General features: G+C 44.5%; 1 protein-coding gene across 3 annotated transcripts in view; it reads right to left on the reverse strand.

The window, feature by feature from the left end:
• The window catches only part of SULF1 (sulfatase 1), a 130,867-nt gene that overhangs the window by 51,770 nt on the left and 63,945 nt on the right, over positions 1-15,152 (reverse strand). For all 3 annotated transcript variants that reach the window (XM_006165746.3, XM_006165745.3, XM_014583069.2), the window contains 5 exons: positions 13,270-13,420; positions 10,912-11,087; positions 8,182-8,310; positions 7,859-7,915; positions 6,623-6,752 (listed from right to left, as the gene is read on the reverse strand). In XM_006165746.3, coding sequence (XP_006165808.1) covers positions 6,623-6,752; positions 7,859-7,915; positions 8,182-8,310; positions 10,912-11,087; positions 13,270-13,420 — 643 coding nt within the window. The remainder of the gene's footprint in view (positions 1-6,622; positions 6,753-7,858; positions 7,916-8,181; positions 8,311-10,911; positions 11,088-13,269; positions 13,421-15,152) is intronic.

The raw sequence follows: 15,152 nt of genomic DNA on the forward strand, positions 1-15,152 counted from the left end.
GCTCCTTGACCAGGACACAAATAAAAAGAAGGGTTTGGGATGGAATGGGAGTCTTCGAGTGGGACTCAGAAGAAGGGAGACAGGGGCAATGATTTACACGAAGAGGAGAAAGTGGGTGGAGCATATTATGTTTAAGAGACAGAGAAGAGGGAATCTGCCCAGGGCAGGCCTGTAGGAAGTGATGGGCAAAAGGCTTATACTGAGTTGTTGAAAAAATCATGACATATATTTCCGATTCTCTAGGTGAAAATGTGTCATGACTTTTCCGATAACCCAGTACAGCTAAAGCAGGGTGGGGCGTATCATCTAGCTTACGAGTTAAGTGCCTTTACTTCATCTGTTTCTGACTTGCTTGGAATGAATGCACAGAAGCGAAACATCTAAGCGGAGGCACAACTGCTCAGACACACCCTTCAGTGCAGGCTGCAGAGGGAAGGGAAGGAAGTAGGTTCCGAGGCTCCGAGGTCCCCCTGGGCCCATGTGCAGATGAGAATTTGGTCAGAGGATGGCACTAGAAGCCCAGTCCTTCTGGATGTGTCCTGTGGAATCAGGAGAGCCAGGAGGAGATTATTTATGAACAACTCTGGGATTCTGACCAGGGTTCAGTGAGTTTCTGGAAACAAGTTGCCAATTTCTGGCAAACTAGTCAAATCTAGCCAGATTTTGCTGGAAAATGTCTTTTTATTCATATTCTGCAGCTGGTCACAAGGGTTGTGGGGATATATGGCCAGAGGAAGGAGTTTTGGATGAAAACACACCCTGGCGCTAAACCAGTCTACCCTGAACAAGCTCCATTCTAATTTCCTGTATAATATTATCAGCTTGCTTGGTGCTGGGATGCGCACACAGCTCTAAACAAATCTCTGAGCATATATTGATACAGTAGTAGAAAGGCAAACTAAATTGTAAAAATGCTGGAATTCAACAAGTTGACAAAAGGACATGACATTTGCTTTAGTAAAACACCATAAACTGTTGTTCTTTTAAACTTTTACTGCCAGAGAACATATAAAATATACTTCAAAACTGGATGCCTGGGGAATTTCTCTTTTATGTAATTCCTACTTAAGGAGTCAATTATGGAGAGACAGAAGAAGGAGGAGGAGGAGGAAGAAGAAGAGGAAGAAGAAGAACAATGACAATAACAACAATGACAACAACAACAATCATAATGCTTACTTGACATCCGTGGTTCTCCATCTTGCCTATTCATGGGACTCATCTGGGAACTTTGAAAAAATACTACTTCGAGGTGCTACCGCCTGAGGTTCTGGTTTAATCTGTGTGGGGTGAGACTTGGACATCAGCATTTCTAAAGCTGCCCATGCAATTCTAAGGTGGAGTCATGTTGAGAACCATTGCTCGGAGTGCTGTGAGTGGGAAGGGCCAGAGCAAACGCCACGCAGAGTTTCGAAGGAAAACCTGCTGTCTTACACTTCTGCAGAGGCAGCATTTTATAAGGAGGGATATGCTCCACATGAAATGAAGAGATTTAGGTTTTGCCTCTGCGGATGTAGCCTAAGTTCTTGGGATCTAAATGTTCTTATCAGGAAGATAGTATCACTCAACTAGAAGATTTCTAAGACGCCTTCCAGCGTCAATATTCTCTGACTTGAGGCCTGCGGTTTTTCACTGTGTGAAAAGAATACAGACACTGGGGCTAGCAGGTGGCATGGTGGTTAAGGGTGCTGGATTCCCACATGGCCGATGGTGGTTTGCATCCCGGACCTCGGTGCTTGCTTTCTCACTTTCTCTTTCTCTCTCTTTCTTTCACTCTGTCCCTCTCTGGTCAGATTTAAATAAATAAGTAAATAAAGTTCAATAAAATAATTCCTTTTTTTTTTTTTGGAGAGGTTTTTTCACTATAGGGTGCGTGCACTCGCCAGACAAACAGAGAGAGACATAGAGACAGAAAGCGAGAAATCACCCCACAGGGGGGATGGCCATGCCGCAATCCCTTCTCCTCCATTCTTCTCTCGGGATCTTGGGCACACACGCACACGCGCCTGGCATGAGATTTAAACCACCGGGTCTGGGACGCGAACCGCGGTTGACTACATGGGAGACCAGCAACATAGCCATTACGCTAACTGCTGGTTCCCAATAAAATAATTCTTAAAAAAAAAAAAATCCAGATACCTTGCCTTACCTTCAGACGTCTTAATCTGATCAGCCAAGGGTGTGGCTGTGCACTCCCGGGAGATTCTAATGCACGGCCAGAATTGAACATCGCTGATCTATATTCTTGGTTGAATAGTTTCCTAAGCAAAATTTGAGATTTGCACATGAGTGTGCATATGTGCACACGCATGTACACATGTGAAATGTCTTAGCACATAAATGTACTCAGCAGCGTAGCGACCAGCTGAGAGTGGTGGGGATTCACGCTCGTTCTTGTACTAATTCAGGAACGTGGAAGCGGTACAAGCACATACGTCCATGCTGTCTCAATTAGTCCCTGCTGGTTGTTCTCGTCACATAGTCAAGAAGTGATGCCAAGTGTCTGGGATTCCAGCCCACTTCATTCCTTGTTGGCCTCACAGGGATGAAAATAACAGGTAAGGTGGCCTGTAACCCCACCCCACATTCACATGCCGGAGGAAATTAATCCTGGTCTCACCAGCACTTTACATATATGATATCCCCTCATCCTCTTCAGACAGAGCAGTTTTCTTGGTTTTAGAGAGAGAAAATCTGAGACTCAAGAGAAATCGAGCGACTTGTTCAAGAAGATACAACTAGAAAGTGGTGGCCGCCGATATTTTATACTAAACCTTTTGACCTCAAATTTCTTCTCGTTTTATTTACTCCACGTCGTGCATCCACACTGAGTACCAAACTATCCTTCTGTGGTGCCCAGGCACTGGGGTGTGATAGAAGGGGACACACACTTTGGGAATCAGGAGTGAAAAGAATGGGGCTGACAGGTGTTGGTCCTCTCTTTACGCCCCACAGAGGTCAACCTGAAGACGGTGCTGCCTTAGAAAGAAGGAAGTAACCTTGATAAGGGGAGGAGACACGAGCCTTGCCCAGGCCCCGTGGGACGTCAGCAATAAGCAAGCCAGCGCTGGCCTTAGTCACCTCCGTCCTGAACAGCACAGCCTGAGTATTCCGCATTTCTTATTTTCTGAAGTCAATGATACTGTTACTAAAAAGAAAGTCTTCCAAGTAGCCAACTATATGTAGGAGAAGGTGCAGATATAAAGATTCCGTAGAGGGACCAGCAGATGGCGTAATGGTTACGTCGCTGGACTGCCACAGAGTTGACTGTGGTTCATGTTTTGGACCCAGCAGCTTAAAATTCACATGGGGCATGTGCACGTGTGTGCCCAAAATCCTGAAAGGAGAATGGAGGAGAAGGGATTGCAGTATGGCCATTCCCCCCGTCTAAGGGATGATTTCTCACTTTCTGTCTCTCTCTCCCTGTCTCTCTCCAGTGAGCGCATATGCCCTATAGCAAAAATTTCCCTTAAAAGAAAAAAGCTTCTATAGAACACAACAGAGCTAGCAGGTTTGACCCACAGACTTGACAGCTGCCTTGAAGAGACTCAACATTTCCCTGAAGTTCTCAAATTCTGCAGCTATGCTTTGAGCACCGCCAGGAAGCACGGCCAAGCCAAAGGTCAGAATGGCACTTTACCCTGTTTTCAGGGAGCATCAGAGGCACCCGGAGGACTTGCTAAAACACGGAGTGTGGGGCTTCGCCCCCGGGGGGCTGATTCAGTAAGTGTCAGGTGGCTGGAAAGTCTGCACTTCTGACAAACTCCAGGGGATGCAGCGCTCGCAGGGATGGGGCCACATTCTGTGAGCATGAAATTACCATGAACAATGCACAGCGTCATGGAGATGCTGAAACTTGAGGCCATCTCAAGTACTCTCCAGGCCTCCATTGCTTGCACAGCCCACTTCTGCCCAAGTTAAAGAACTCCTATGGAAAGAAACCGGTATCTGGGTAAGCCTAATTATTGTTCTGCTAATTCAGGCAGTTCTGAAAGAGATTGTTGTGAATGTCTTCCTACCTCTGTGTGGTGGAATCTAAGTTCTGACTGATTCATGTAGAAGAAAAAACAAACAAACAAACAAACATTGGAGGAAAATTCCAGGGAGCCAGATACGAAAGCATCGCATGGGAGCAAAGCAAGTTTAGAAAAATATAAAACAGCAAAATGAAGTTTTTAACACGGTTAGCATTCTGCATGTGAGTGAAAAGCTTATGCCAAAGGCCCTTAATCTAGTTTAAGCTGCATTTGCCCTTTAGGACATACATGAAAATTTCAGCACAGGTCATATGGAGAGGTTTGCACGATCGCGGACTGAAAGGTAGACAGTATGCTTTATTCCCAAATGGTTCTCATGCTCACCACTTAAAGGCTAAAAGAGTAACAAGATCACCCATTTGCATGAGATATATCTGACACGGAATATTGCCAACTCTTGAATAAAAGTAAATTAGCCTTTTGAGGCTGGCTCATACAAAAATCATCTTAGTGCTACAGAATAATTCTAAGGTTATTATTCATAATAATACTTAGAGCTTCCATAAGAAAGATTCGAAGACTTCAAATTAAAATATAATGAATAGGTCTAAGCTTCTTCACTAAACACTTGAAAATTAAGACCTACTAGAATGCCAGAAAGGCCTGGTTTTATCCTTTCTTTCAACAACTTTCCTTCCCCACCCTCTTCAGTTTCAAAGGGATGCTGTGTACAAAAAAGCATGAGGAAATACAAAGACCAAGTTGTTTATTATGAATGTCTATTTAATAAGCAGGGTATCCTGCTTAGGATGAGTCTAATGAATAAGATCATTTTAATAACAACCAGGCTACGCATTTCATATCTTGAACTGGTATAGACTAATTATGTGGCTAACTAGACAGATGGTTAAACAAGACACAAAAATTCAAGAGCAAGTTCAAAAATTTGAACTTCTCAGGCCAGCAAATGGCATGGTGGTTAAGGTACTACACACCACATGGTAGACTGTGGTTTCAGTTCCGGAGCCGGAAGCTTGAAAAACACGCTGGGTACATGCGCGTGCATGTCCAAAATCCTGGAGAGGAGAATAGAGAAGGGATTGTGGCATGGCCATCCCACATAGGGGGATGAGTTCTCACTTCCCCCATCTCTTTGTCTCTCTCTGGTGAGAGCACACACCCTATGGCAAAAACTAAATAAATTAAAAAAAAAACAAAACATTGAACTTCCCTTCACCTAGTTAATGTAACTTACTGTGAAAGGTAGCAAGTGACTTGAGTTTGGATACCAGCTCTGTCACTTGGCAGCTGCCCATCTGTAAAGTGAGAGGGCCACATCTACCTCAGCCGACAGATGAGAAGATTACGTGGGATGAATACATGTGAATCCTGGGTACACTATCTCACGTATGACAAACTTGAATGTTATTTCTTTCACTTCCTTCTGATTTTGCTGTGTTGCCATGACTTAGGCAGAAATTCGGCTCCTCTCTCGTCATGCCACAGCATTTTGTTTTAGCTATGGCTCTTGTACAATTATTCTTTGGTTCTTACTAGCAATTGGTGTTTGGGTAGCCTTGGATTCTACAGCAATATCTCTATTAATGGACCAGATTTGTTCTAAAGAAATACTCGATGTCAGAAACTATGAGCAGAGCTAGAAACAATGAACAAACCGACTATAGAACCCTTTTTATTCCTACTCTTGGTCATGAATTCTGTCCTCCACTTGGAGGTGGATGATGTCCCTATGGTGGGAAAACCCCGTCACATCTTGGGGTGTTTCACTGTCAGGAGGCCGTGTCTGCCTAGGCCATGGTTAAGTAGCCTCTCAACCCACTCTTCAATGATCATTTAACCGGAGCCTCAGGAACTGTATCCTTGGATGAAACCAGTATCTTTGGGCCTAGAACTCTTTCTGAAAGCACCATCTTTTTGGAGGGAGCCCAAATAGTGATGAGGAGGCCCACCTTGGACCAGTTAAGATAACTTTGTTATTAGAGCGCTGTCACAGTGAGCTTGCTCTCATGGCTACCATAGAGCTTATATAATAAAGAAATGTGCTATTTATTTATTTAGATAGGGCATGCCAGAGCAGGGGTGGAATGAGAAATTATCCCTCCAGGGGGATGGCTGTGCTGCAATCCCTTCTCCTCCATTCTCCTCTTGGGATTTTGGGCTCCCATACACATGTACCTGGTGTGTTTTTTGTCGTAAGGTCTGAGACTCGAACCATGGAAGCGGCCATGTGGGATCCAGGGCCTTAATCACCATGCCACCTGTTGGGCCCAAATGTATTTTATATGTTGAAATCTTTTTTTCTTTCCTTCCTTCATTTCTTTTTATTTATTTGTCAAAGGGTGCCTATGCTCATCAGAGAGACAGAGAGAGAGAAAGCAAGCATCCCTGTGAGGGATGGTTATTCCGCAACCCCTTCTCCTCCATTTCTCTCTCCCTACAGGATTTTGGGCACACATGCACACGTGCCTGGTGTATTTTTCAAACTGCCAGGTCCAGGACTTGAACCACAAATTGGTCATGGCCATGTGGATCTAGCTGCTTTAAGTCCATGCTGGCCCGGGAATCTTTTCAATTAGAAATGGAGAAGCACCTGAGCAGTGGAAATGGAAAGCGGAGGCACTCACCTGCCCAGGCTGTTCGCAGGCCGTCTGGTACCTGGCCTGTTGGCACAGTTCTTTGACCCGCTCGTATTTGGGCAAGTGATTTGACTGTTGGATATTCTTGCTGGATTCTTCCTTCTTACGTAGAAATTTGCTTTGACAGAAAGGGAAACGTTTCTTAGTGAGAAGTGATCTGAATTACCTTCCCCGAGTTCTGCCTGTTCTTTTTCTTCCTTGTCACATGACTCTGCATTCTTCGAACAGAAGAAACAGATGTTAAGGCTTTATGGGCAGGAGTTCAACATCTGATGAGTCCTTTGTGACATTTATAGGCTGGGAACTATGAGGATGAGAAGTTAGGATAGGAAGGATCATTTCCTCTGAAAAGTATTGATCTTTTTTTCTTTTTCTTTTTTTTTAAAAGGGGTTTTTGTTATAGGGTACATATGTTCGCTGGAGACACACAGGAAAGGCAGAAGAAGAGAAAGTGAGAAACCACACCCCCCAGGGGACATGGCCACACCACAATCCCTTCTCCTCCATTCTTTCCTCAGGATTTCGGTTACACACACACACACTCGGCCTGAGTTTCATGCCACCGGATCCAAGACTTGAACCTCAGTCGACCATGTGAGAGTCCAGCGCCTTAAGCACTACACTGCCTGCTGGCCCTAGAAAGCAATGATGTCAAGACTTGAGCAGGTTTTACCTGCTCTCAAAATTCTTTTTTGTTAAAAACACAATGATTTAAATGCACTTTTTTCTCCCAATTGATGTATAAAGAAAACAAGGCAATGAGCATTACGAATCAAAAGGGGAAACCCAGAAGTGACCATGGAAACAATTACAATGGCATACATTTATATATTTAAAACTATGAAAGGCACAGAAAGAAAAGAAGTAGAAAGTAGGGTGCCAGGCAAGCCTTGGCGACGCCTTAGAGGAGGACTTGGAAAGATGACTGAGAAAGTCAGTCCACTGTTCTGATTAGGCTCCAAGCTAACAAATGCAACAGTAAATTCATACCTATGTAAAGGCTTTGGTCCCGCCTGATGAGAATTTATTCTTTCCAGTTCTGATGCAGCAATAATTACTCTGCTGGCCAGTAGAGACTAAGTAGCAAACTATTCAATCTTGTAACTAGGCTTACAAAATCTGCATGCTTAGTAAACCAAAATAAGGAAGAAAAAAAAAATACCCAGCAGGGACAGCTGCCCAGTAGGACTGATTCCCAGAAGCACCCCAGGAACCAATAATTACCCTCTTTCCACTAGGAATGTATCACGCCAAATTTTGGCCTTCTTGTTTGTTCGAAACCTGAAAGCAAAATAATAATATTTACTGTTGGCATCTGGACGTTTTTCCAAAGGGATCTGTGCTCACAGTTTATTTAAAGAAACACCTTTCACTTCCTGCAGACCATGACTGCGTCTCCATCAATGTGCTATTCACGAACAGCTGAGAAAGGCTCAGCCCAGGGCGAGCCTCATGGCCCAAATCTGTTTGCCTCTACTGTTTTGCAGGTGCCACCTGACTCTGGGTGCCAGCCACAGCTCAGTGTGCTTGAAGGAATATTGACGCACCTGTTACCTGGCTTTTCCAGGTCCAGAAGTTTCAGGACTGACTTGCCGTCCACATCCGGAGGTGTGTCGAGTCCAGCGATATCGAGGATGGTCGGAGCCAGGTCGATATTGAGAACGATCTGTGGGACTCTGCGAGAGGACAGATGGGGATGGCCACAGACCCAGTGTCAATGGAGGGGGGCATTTAGGGCTGCTTGTCTACAGCTGTGACTCACTGGCCTTTGGCTCTGTTCCCCGCTCATTGGTCTCCTAAAGATGGGTGGTAGTTCTGGTGCTGTGGGCGAGCAGGGTTAGCTGCCTCTCCTGGGGGCGGGGCTGGCCTGCTTCATGTCCCTGTGGTCTGACCACACTGCCAGACAAGAGGTGGCTTGATATGTGGTTTCTGTGGCATATGCACACTTTGTTTTAAAGCCTGATAGTCCACAACTCTTCTCTTGCACCAGGTCTTTAAGATCAACATTCTAAAAAGGGACACATGGTTTTCAGAGCTGAAGTCAATCCACTCCACCTACTCCTCCAAACATAAAGCCTTCTAATTATAGATCTGACAACTCCTGAGGTCCTTCTAATGATCTTTTTTTTGGGAGAGAATTTTGCTATAGGGCGCGTGCGCTCGCCAGACAGAGAGAGACATAGAGACAGAAAGCGAGAAATCACCCCCCAGGGGGGATGGTCACGCCACAATCCCTTCTCCTCCATTCCTCCATTCTCCTCTCGGGATCTTGGGCACGCACGCACAAGCACCCGGCGTGAGTTTTAAGCCACCGGGTCCGAGACGCACAAGAGGTGGCTTGATATGTGGTTTCTGTGGCATATGCACACTTTGTTTTAAAGCCTGATAGTCCACAACTCTTCTCTTGCACCAGGTCTTTAAGATCAACATTCTAAAAAGGGACACATGGTTTTCAGAGCTGAAGTCAATCCACTCCACCTACTCCTCCAAACATAAAGCCTTCTAATTATAGATCTGACAACTCCTGAGGTCCTTCTAATGATCTTTTTTTTGGGAGAGAATTTTGCTATAGGGCGCGTGCGCTCGCCAGACAGAGAGAGACATAGAGACAGAAAGCGAGAAATCACCCCCCAGGGGGGATGGTCACGCCACAATCCCTTCTCCTCCATCCCTCCAGTCTCCTCTCGGGATCTTGGGCACGCACGCACAAGCACCCGGCGTGATTTTTAAGCCACCGGGTCCGAGACGCGAACAGCAGTCGACTACGTGGGAGTCCAGCGACATAGCCATTATGCTAACTGCTGGTTCCCCTTCTAATGATCTTAAGGGACATAATAACATTCTTCAAAGAAACCCTTCTTACTCCTATCCCTTTTGTCCCCAGAACGCAGTGTGATGCGGCAGCAGATAAGGCCTAAGGACGTGAATCAGAACATCTGAGTTCTGAGCCTCAGTACTGCCACTCCTGGAATCAGATGCTGAGACAGGCACTTACGCCCTCTGTTGTGCTTCCTCAGCGCCCTACCAGGGGTTCAGAAACAGAGCCCTGAGGCAGCAGTGGTGCAGAGGTAACAGAACAGTCCATGATGCTGGAGCCAGAAGCGAAGGTCCCTGCCTCGTGTCCAGAGGCCTCCCTGAATGTGCCAGGTGCTCTTGTCTGTGCCTCGATCCTGGCTGAGACTGGGAGGAAGGCTGGGGCATGAAAATTCACTGGGAAGGCTTGTCTCCCTCTCTCTTTTATGGAATATGTAAATAAATGAACTTAATAAAAGAAGTAGAATTCTAGTCCTTTAAGACTCTTTTCTTTGAAACAAAAATCGTGCTTTTGAAAGTCTAATTTTCTTTGCAAAAATATAACTTTTATTTTTTGGAGAGGTTTTTGCTATAGGGCATGTGCACTCGCCAGAAAGAGAGAGAGAGAGACAGGGAGACAAAAAGCAAGAAATCACCCCCCAGGGGAGATGGCCACGCCACAATCCCTTCTCCTCCATTCTCTTCTTGGGATCTCGGGCATGCATGCACACGCGCTCAACGTGAGTTTAAGCCACTGGGTCCAGGACTCTAACCACGGTAGACTACATGGGAGTCCAGAGATGTAGCCATTACACTACCTGCTGATCCCCCCCCCCAGAATAACTTTAATGATAGCTTTTAAAAATTAAAAGCCAGACAAGTTGGTGGCTGGATCCCACATGGTGAACTCAATGGTTCAAATCCTGGACCCAGAAACTTCAGAAACCTGCCAGGTACATGTGTGTGCAAGCCCAAAATCCCCAAAGAAGGGAGAAATGGAAAGGAAGGGATTATGGTGTGACCATCTCTGGGGAGGAGGGAGGCGCTCTCTCTCTCTCTCTCTCTCTCTGCCTCTCCCTGCTGAGTGCATAGACCCTCTAGCAAATATTTAAAAAATTAAATCCCAAGAATATGGCATTCGTTATTTTAAAAAGTAACAGTGCAGGTCTGATTCAAAGAAGCTGAGGATAATGTTCCCAAAGATCACGTTCTGCCTGTGTGCCCACGCCAAAAAGACATGGACTCTGGTCGATTTGAGAGAATTGGTCACTGATACAGTTATTTTTCCTTTCTTTTAAAATAGTATCCTCCAGTTAATTTAACATGTGGCAGGGGGAGAAAGTTTTCATCTTCTGAATTGCCAACTTTCACACACCCTTTTCTGCTGTAGATGCAAGGAAACCAGACGCTGAGATTGGTAACTGAATTATCTCAGACGCGCATGAGCTACGGCGGTTGAAGGTTGCACACGGAGAAATACGTACATCGATCCTGGTTCCACGCTTGGACCACGAATAAAGAAAGGCACACGGATGTCAAAGTCGTATGGCATGGATTTCCCCTTGACCAGTCCGAACTGCCCGATATGGTAGCCGTGGTCAGCGGTGTACACGATGTACGTGTTCTCCAGCTCGCCTGTCTCCACGAGCATGTTGTACAGCTGCAACACAACACAGGGACACGTGAGGAGCAGTGTGACGGCACGAGATGACTCAGCAACTTTTCCACGATTACCCCTTCATCATTTTTCCTTTTCTTTATTTTGTTAGTTTGCCAGAGGGTGCATGTGCTTACTGGAGAGAGTGAGAGGGAGAAAATGAGAAGCACATTTCACCCCCGCGGGCCATTTCACGATCCCTTCTCCTGCGTTTCTTTCTGTTCAGGATTTCGAGCATGGGCGTACATGTGCCTGGCATGTTTTTCAAGTGGCTGAGTTGGAACTTGAACCTTGCAGTCAGCCATGTGAGATACAGTCACCTTACACACCATACCACTGGTTGGCCCTTCATTCTTTTTCAAAATTGAGTTGTTTTAATAAGACTGAAAAACAAGAACATTATCCACATGTTCTACGCTTACAATCCTGAAGGAAAAAAGTCACTAACACGATTGAAATGTAACTCTTCTGAATGTGGCTCATTCTCACAGGCTTTTTCACCTTTCAAGGAAAACACACACACACACACAACCTCTGCCAACAAAATTGATAGGTTTTACTTTTATTTATTTATTTTTTGAGAGGTTTTTGCTATAGGGAGTGTGTATTCACTGGAGACACAGAGAGAGACAGAGAGATAGAAAGTGAGAAATCATCCCTGGGGTTGTGGTGGGGTAATAGCCACTCTGCAATCCCTTCTTCTCTAATCTTCTCATGGGATTTTGGGTACGCACACACACGTGCCGGGCATGAATTTTAAGCTACCAGGTCCAGGGCTCGAACTGCAGTTGACTACATTGGAGTCCAATGATGTAACCATCACGTCATCTGCTGGTCCTGGTTTTACTTTAACAAAATCCATTTTTAGGGCCAGCGGATGACATAATGGTTTTGTTACTAGATTCCCTCACGACTGACTATGGTTTGAGTCCTGGACCCAGTGGCTTAAAACTCACACCAGATGTGTGTGCGTGTATGCCTAAGATCCCGGCAGAAGAGCAGAGGAGAAGGGACTGCAGCAGAGCTATCCTACTGGGGCGTGATATCTTGCTTTCCCTCTCATGATCTCTGGAGAGTGGATGAGCCCTAAGGCCAAAACCTCTAAAAAATATCCATTGTTGGGGCCAGCAGATGGCATGGTGGTTAAGGCACTAGACTCCCACATGGCTGACCACAGTTCGAGTCGTGGGCCTGGCGGCTTGCTCTCTCTCTTTTCTTCTCTCTCTCTGTCTCTGCTGAATGAATGCACATACACTGTACAAATTTAAAAAAAAAAAATTAAAAAAAATTAATTTAATTTTAAAGATCCATTGTTAAAGCTAATTTTATTACCATTGCTCTTATATCTGATTATTGAAGGTTAAAAACAGGTTGCCTCTGGGGACCAGTATATGTAATGGTTACGTCACTGAACTCCCACATAGCTGATTGTGGTTCGAGTCCCAGACCCAGAGGCTTAAAACTCACACTGGGCATGTGTGCATGCATGCCCAAAATCCCAAGAGGAAAGTGGAGGAGAAGAGAATGTGGAGTGGCCATCCTCCCTGGGGGCTAATTTCTCGCTTTCTATCTCTCTGTCTCTCTCTCTCTGTCTCTCCAGTGAGTGCACGTGCCCTATAGCAGAAATCTCTCAAAAAGACAAAAAACAAAAACAAAAAACAAAACAAAGACAAAAAACAGCAAAAAAATAGGCTGCCTCCGAAAATTCAGGAATTAAAAACAAATTATATTTCTGGCTTCTTTTAAAAAGTCAGAAGGCCTGCTGATACTTGATCCATACTTCTACACGACAAAAAATAGCTGGAGCTGTGTCGTTGCTGCCTGCTTTACTTTCGAGTACTCCATACTCCCCACCATTCCCTCTTGCCTTATCCTAGACCTGTTTTAGTCATTCACATTATCTGTTTAGTGTGTGGTGGTATTTGGGGATGTGGCCCCTGATTTATGATGTTTCACCTTTTCTCTCCTCTTTATCACTAGCTCCTTAAGAGCCCCACCTGGAGAAGACAGAGTGGGAACATGATAACGGAGGGATGCTGAGGTCATTAAACACACTGTCTCTTAAGATGATGCCAGGTAACAAAACACAACAAAACAAAACAAAGCGAAGAGAAACAACCACAACTAGCAAGAACGGGTCTACACAGAGGAAAATGGAACCAAAGCCTGTCACCAAGGTGCTTACCCTCTCCACAGAATCATCCACTGACATCAAAGTCTGGAGGCGTTTGCGCTGTAGAATGTTCGTAAATTCCATGTGGATGGGCAGCATGGGCCCCGTGTACTGCATGATCCAGTGTTTGTCCATATTCGGTGCATAGTTATAACTAGGAGTTCTGAAAATAGCCAGAAAGGAATCTTACTACGTAGTTTTTACTTAGACATTTAGGGAGACATCTGAAGTTAAAGGTTATAAAATAATCATGTAGGATAGAGAGTTTAGACACCGTTAAATTTGTCTCTCTCTAGTGTCATCTGTTTGTGTGTGTAGGGAGATCTGAAGTCTTTACCGCCTCACACAGCATATTCCCTGATGGAATATAAATCCCAACTTACAAAACCGAGACTGGAGCTCAGCCTGTCATTAGTACAAGTTCCTTTGGGTTCGCTGAATAAAATGTGCAAAAACACATCAAGATGGTTACGGTTATGTTACAGATCTACAGATAGAACTCAGTAATGGAGAAGGGATGTTCCCACGGTGATGGTAACTCGTAAACATGTTATTGCTAATTGGGCTATTAACTACCGTCACAAACATGTTATGTGGAATGATGATGAAACACAATGTCGACACATTTTTCCCCTTGAATTTATTAGAGCATTTTATTGATTGCTTATATAGCTAGTCTCTGCGAGCTTTTCATTCTTCACATTGTATATGGTCGCCATGAATTTAACTGTATTTGCTGGAATTACAACCAAGTCTGTGTGCAATCTATATATTTACCAGTAAAGCCATTCATCTACTAAACAAGTGCAGGGTATAATTTTTATTAAGCACAGGGAAATGACGTCTATTGTTGTAGGATAGATTAGTGTGAGCCCATATTTAATCTATCATAGGGATCCAAGTTGTGTTGCATGGATTCCACTGGGGACTCACAAATTATGTCTTCTTTTTGAAGTCTTACCAACTCGCTCAACCATCAGCTGCTACCACCTTTTGCCCCCAAACTGCTAAAGCGATTCTCACGTGGATAATGACTTGTTTCTATGTGAACTCTCCATCTGAAGAGCTGACTTCACTCAGATCTTTTCCTTAAATATTATTAAGCACCTAAAGGTTGTTTCATAATAAAAATTTAAGTGACAGCTAGCTGGTGGCACAGCAGTAAAACAACTTTCTGCAATGCTGGACCCTCATGGGACGGTCCCCAGAGTGCATCCTGGGGCCTCTCTGTACACACTGAGTGCCCATGTGTGCCCATGAGTTGGGTTGGCTCAGGCTGGGAGTAGACTGTGGCATGAAGACCCTCTTGGGGGTCCCTGTCTCTCTTCTTCTCTGTCTCTCATGGAAAAAATAAATGAATAAACTAAATAAAAAAAACCGGACCTACAAACCATAGTGAGTACTTATCATGATATCAGGTATTATGTGAACTGTCGACTCATGTAATTATCTCAGCTTTCTGTTTTGGAAAACAGGTTTATTATCTCCATGTTATAGCTGAGAAACCAAGGCTTAGCAAAGTTAAATAACTTCTCCAGAACAACCAAGTTAATAGGTGGCAGAATCTGGATTTCAAAGGCCATTTACTTGAAGAAAATAAATGAAAAATGAAGTGAAGGACACTTCCTATATCTGAAATTGCTTTTAATATGATCTATACCTTTTTTAAAAAAAGAATTATTTTTATTTAACTTTATTTAAATTTGACCAGAGAGAGACAGAGAGAGGGAGAGAGAGACAGGAAAAGTGAGAAAGCAAGCTGCCAGGTTCGGGACTTGAACTATGGTTGGCCATGTGGGAGTCCAGTGCCCTTAACCACCACACTATCTGCTGGCCCCAATATGATCTACACTTAACAAATTAGCCAGTCTCACAGAACAAGCATCAGTCAAAGG

This window comes from Tupaia chinensis, unplaced genomic scaffold, assembly GCF_000334495.1.
Source record: "Tupaia chinensis unplaced genomic scaffold, TupChi_1.0 Scaffold144017_1, whole genome shotgun sequence".
In the NCBI taxonomy this organism is placed as follows: Eukaryota; Metazoa; Chordata; class Mammalia; order Scandentia; family Tupaiidae; genus Tupaia; species Tupaia belangeri.